At 36.5% G+C, this 6,000-nt stretch overlaps 1 protein-coding gene across 1 annotated transcript in view; it reads right to left on the bottom strand.

The window, feature by feature from the left end:
* The window catches only part of LOC137654559 (proline-, glutamic acid- and leucine-rich protein 1-like), a 120,721-nt gene extending 115,549 nt beyond the window's left edge, over nucleotides 1-5,172 (bottom strand). Inside the window, exon 1 of the mRNA XM_068388289.1 lies at nucleotides 4,981-5,172. Coding sequence (XP_068244390.1) covers nucleotides 4,981-5,088 — 108 coding nt within the window. The 5' untranslated portion in view covers nucleotides 5,089-5,172. The remainder of the gene's footprint in view (nucleotides 1-4,980) is intronic.
* Nucleotides 5,173-6,000: the final 828 nt, after the last annotated feature.

Here is a 6,000-nt window from a genome sequence, read left to right on the forward strand (position 1 = left end):
AATACAATGCATTGCAGAAAGCCAGATAAGGGTAAGCATTCAGGTTGCTCCAAGGATGTTGGAATGTGTCCTCCATCGCTGATGTTTGGTCTGGAAGTAGAGTACAATATACCGGAAGCTTTATGTTCAGGAGTGTTGCGTACAAGTCGATCACACGGAACCCCAAAGAGCAAGACGCCTATCCGCTACAGGTGGTAGAAGGACCCTCTCCTCCCATACCACCTGTCTCCACCTGCTGAGCATGTCTGCTAATACATTCCCCTTGCCTGGAATGTACCTTGCTCACAGCTCCAGAGACTTGACAAATGCCCAAGTGCACTGTGTCTGCTACAAGGAGTACCTCTCATACATCCCTATGTTTGTTTCCAGCCTACACAACTCCTCCTCATTGCGCACTGTGATAATTTTCACCTGAATGCACAGTAGCTTCAACCAGTGAGCTCGGTGCTCTAATGGAAACATAGTGACTTCTCTAAGTGCATCACTATTGGCTATTAGATTTGGTGCTCCAATGGAAACATGGTGACTTCTCTAAGTGCATCACTATTGGCTATTAGATTTTGGCAGGAACTTTGCTTGATGATTAGTTTGTCTATTACTTGATTAGTCTGGCACACCATTTCCTAATGCTTTTCTCTCCCATTTTAAGGATTTTACATCAAATTGGCTAATCAGAATCCAGAAATATTTTAATCATTAGCCTTTCTTGAAATTTGATAACATGTGCTTCGGCAGTTGATTTTCAAATAAAAAATCCTTAGTTCAGGCATGATTACCAAAAAAGAAAGATGTATGTATATCCTCACAAAGCCATTGGACTATTTATAACTAATAATGAGGGAAGTTTGAAACTTCTACTTAATCCCGTGGTGCTTTGATTAGAAATAGTGTCCGAAGTGTTCCAAGCCATGAATTTTACGTACAGTTGTTAGATCCACATTACTGGCAGTGTCACAGTAAAGTTAGAAAGATGAAACTAAGAACCATGCCCAGTGTATTTTCTCTGTAAGCTACTACAGTACAAGGCTAGTTTTGTAGATAAATGCTATTTTGAACCTAAACTGTCACCCAATTTTACATCTGATTCAGATTACTCAGACTCCATCTATCAAGATAGGATATTACAGACTGAGTTTCAGTGTAAGCTAAGGATCTAAGGGGGTGTTGCAGGTCGCCGATAGATAAGGATACAGCTTCTGGGTTAGGTTAGGTGGGGAAGTTTAGGTTAGCTTGCGCTCTTGTTTTTAAGCCCCTTTTAAAATCGGACCATGCTAAAGATTGAGGGGGTGAATGCAGTTTGTTGGGGCATGTGTAAACTTTCTTATTACTTGAACCTGTTTTATGATTTATGAAATATTATGATTGTGTTACCTTGCCAGGCGTGAGGCCAATTGGGAAGCAAACACAAGGTTGAGACTTAAGTCTTAAGGTAAGCTAAGAATACGGAAATCTAAGGGGGGTTACAGGAGGCATAACCACCCCCGGTAGGTAAGGATACAGCCGCAAGGTTTAGGTTAGACGAGGAACCTTAGGTAGTGGTATGTTTCTTTTTTAAAATTATTTTTGATCAGTCATAATTTGAAATTTTTCACCAGTTCTGTTCCAACAAACTACTGTACAAGGATTCCAGATTGAGAAGTCGTGTTCGAAAGAAAACAGAAATGTGGAGGGCGGTGCTTGAGAGATAAGTGCGGCAGTTAGTCTATAGGTGTTGTTTCACCCTCTTTTATCTTTACATGGAAATCTAATTTTTCTTTTAGTTTTCTTATTATCATATTAGTTTCTACTGTTATCTTCCGTAATTCATTAGTTTTCATTTTATCCCACCCAAAACTGCAATTCCCAACTCAGATTTTCCCATTACAGTACTGTTTTGTTGGGCGGAGTAATCGGAAAAAGATAATTATGCGGAAAATAGTAATATCAAAACGTAATTAAACAAGAAAACTAATGGAAAATTTTTTTCTTTCATGCCAAAATGGCTGGGTGGGATGCTATGGAAATTCTACTGCTATGCACACCAGAAAGTTAGCTGGAAAGTCCAAACACCCACTATGGTGCCCAACGAGAGCAGTAGCCTCGCAAGTAAACTGTACAAACTCACAGTCACAGCCTTGGATTGATCTGTTGCCATGCGAATCCTAGGGTAACACATTACCACTGTACTAGCCAAGAGGCAAGGCTATGGCTCCTAGTTCAGGTTAGATGGGGAACCTTAGATTAGGTGGGGGACCTTAGGTTAGGTGATGTTCGAGTTTGTTTCCCATTAGTTTTTCAGTCATATCTTTTGAAATGTTACACCTGGTCTGTCCCAACAAACTACAATGGCTCCATTCTATAAATGGGATGGGGAACATATGAACAACTGGCTAGCATGAATAATAATGACCAGAAATAGGTAAATATATGATACTTTAATTACTAGCAAAACTGAAATTCGCTATAAGATATGAACGAGTGCTGGCTAGTTTGGTATTTTTCTCTATATGTTTAATAGGGATGGGGCATAATAACTTGCGTATCGGTCAATTAAAATGTGAAGTCTATCTCTCATTCTAACTCGATTGTTTATATTTGAGAGACTGATGGCCAGTTACTGCACATGCGTTGCTTGAACTTTAAGGAGCTATTCTGTCTTTTGTATGACGTAATCATTACTTGGCTTTTTTTAATCAATTACGAGCTTCCAAATATTTATGCACAAGCTCCCTGATGTTGTCTACAATAGCCATTTATTTTCCACCCTCCCCTATAGATTGAGCTTCACTACCATCACATAAAGAAGTCTCCAAGAATGAACTTAAGTGAAGTACAATCTATTTCAAAATTTAGTGTAATTTCATATACGTCAGCAATTGAGTATGATGAAAAAACTCTCCATTCAGGGTTCAGCTATTGTTACTCATGTGAAAGTAAAAATTAACCCATGGGGCTCGCGAGGGCAGTTAAGCATGTACCACTTGCCAGAACAGAGGAGCAGTGATGTTATTTATTTTTTGTGAGCGAATTGAGTCACGACAGAGCAAAAACCATTAGAATTCTTTAAAAAATACCCACGAAATAATGACCAAAGAAATAATAACCACAGCACAGAATTTACCGCTTGCCAGTACATAGGATAAGTGAAGTTTTTCTTTTTGGCGAGCGAAGTGAGCCACGGCGGAGCAAAAACCATTAGGACATTTTCCTGAATTATAGATAATTATGATAATTTAATTTTTAGCCACTTACATGAACCATATATTTTCCCAGCTGGTTACCTTGTGTTAATTTTGCATTTCTGACCCTTTTTATTTCTGCAAATCACTCGTTTTTGGCACTTCCCCCCCCTCCCCAGACCGTTTTCCCAATGGGGTCCCCCATAATTGTCTTGGTAATTCTATACAATAGCTCCACCAACAAGTTACTAAATTTAAGTACTCTCACTAAAAAGAGGGAAGTCCAAGGTTTCGTTTGATAAATAAATCTAAGCAGCGCTAGGTCTAAAAGTGGTTTAAAAATCAAAGTTAAATTTGACCCACCGGAAAAAAACACTGTCTCTCAACTTCATAACTCTCTCAAATTCCTCTTCAGACTGAGCTCTTGTTTGTTCGCTTGTACGTTAAAAACATACATTGTCATTATTACATCATCGATTGTATTCTACATAGCAAGACATCACAATTTTTAACCAATGATGATTATCCACATTTTACTTGGGACTAGCATTTTAACAAAACTAGATTCACGTGACTTGAATACTGAATAAAGTGACAGTTTTTCTGGGAAACTGAACAGAACATTTTTTGAAACTGTTCACAAAGTTTCCACCACTAATTTTTCAGTCTTTTGAAAGCCATGGAGCCGTGTGAACCTTCAACTTAGGTGCGGTTTCTCATTTACCATCAACTTTGACATCAATCTTTGTGGATTTTCTTCCAAGTTCTTGTCTCAATTATCATTAAAATTAAAAAGATTTTGCTTTGCATTATTGTGGGAACATCGAAAGAATAACAAAGTACTGTCAAGATCACAGTCTTATTAAAAGTGAAAGTGACACTATTTGCCCCACCTGTGGTTCTAAGTGCTGACTTGATATTAACAAAAAAGCATTTCGGTGTGACAGAAGGCATGTTGTATTGAAAAACAAGAAGTGAAAAAAAGGTGTTTTTACAAATCCATTTTTAAGGGAACTTGGTTTGAAAAGTCTCATTTAGATATAGAATCTAATTTTCTACTTGTATATAATTATATTGGTGTTAAATTTAGTTACAAATGTATTGAAAATAGAATCAAGAATTTCTCACAAAACTACAATTGGTGCTTATTCATTTGTGAGGTTATTGTGCATTGGGTATTGAGTCGGAAAGGTACAGCTCACCTTTACCCTTCAACCTACGTAGGTATACAAAGGGTTTTAGGCTTTCCTATATTTATCATGGCTGTGTAAGGGGGGGGGGTCACAGGGGGGAGTAGCCCCCCGCTAGGTAAGGATACGGCAACTGGGTTAGGTTAGGTGGTTTAAGTTAGCTGGTGGCATTGTTTATTGCTAATTCTACATGTGTCATAATTTGTATTTGTTAAAACGGATTCTTTAATTCATTCCCCACCCAAAAACCCTGGTTTCCCACTGGGGGTCCCCCAAGATTGGAAAGGTTAACAAATAAGGTAAAAATACTTGTTCCTCCTCAAAAAATAAACATCAGCTTTAGATAAAGCACTATGTAATTCATCAGTAAAAAAATAATCATGGTCAGAATACATGAAACATTAGATAGCGAGTAGGGAAAAATATATGGTTCGTGTAATTGTCTAGAAATTAAAGTATCATATATTTACCCAGAAATATATAAAACACAAGATACCTACTATGAAAAATAATGTTTCGTATAATTAGTGTGAAATTCAATTATCATAGCTACACAAGACTACCATGAGGATCAGGCTCTAAGAGGCTTATCCATTTTGAGTGCTCAACCCTACGTCACATGACTTTCTTACCTCCTTCTGAAACAATCCATGATTTTCAATCGACTCGTTTATAAGTTTTACTGATTTCTTTATTTCTTGGTTACCGTATTCAGAACAGACACTTAAGTAGACTTCCATGTTGACACATGTGCGACCAGGAGTATTTGTTTACACTCTGTCTCTACTACAGATCTTCTTCTTCTTCGATTACTTAACAATGCCTTGGCCTTGCTCAACTTTACAGAATTGGACTCCTAGGCTTAACGATTGTTCCTACGTACAGTTAACTAGTATTTTATACAGCAAAACTCAATTTAAATAGCTGTGTTATTTGTTACCAAACAAGCGTACAATCAGTTAACAATCAACAAAAAGAAAACATTCAAATATCTTAAGTGTAATTTGGACTAATGGGCAAATTGCGTTTTTGCATAGTAAAGTAACAGAAAATTTAGAAAGTATACTATACAACTATCAAAATCAAAGGAATTAAATTCTATTTAACCATCAGTAGAATGCACACATGTGTACACACATATATTATTATTATTATTATTATTATTATTATTATTATTATTATTATTATTATTATTATTATTATTATTATTATTGAGTTAAAAGTAATGGCTGCATCGGCAGAGTTTATTTTCTTATCCAATTTTTCTATTTTCCGGATAATTCTCTTCTCTAGAGCGCTGCAATCAGCCAGCAGACTTATCCTCGAAACGCGTCGTAGTTTTTACTATTTTGTACCAAAAGTTTTACTTGTATTTTGTGAGAATATACTTGAAAAGTCTTCCCGATTTTGTCATTCACCCGACTGATGAGTTTTTCAAGTCTGCTGGCTGAATGCAGCGCTCTAGAGAAGAGAATTATCCGGAAAATAGAAAAATTGGATAAGAAAATAAACTCTGCCGATGCAGCCATTACTTTTAACTCAACCTGCCTAAAAGAGGGTCTCCTACCACGATATTATTATTATTATTATTATTATTATTATTATTATTATTATTATTATTATTATTATTATTATCAATTGCTAAGCTACAA

Source organism: Palaemon carinicauda, chromosome 15 (assembly GCF_036898095.1).
Source record: "Palaemon carinicauda isolate YSFRI2023 chromosome 15, ASM3689809v2, whole genome shotgun sequence".
Lineage (NCBI taxonomy): Eukaryota > Metazoa > Arthropoda > Malacostraca > Decapoda > Palaemonidae > Palaemon > Palaemon carinicauda.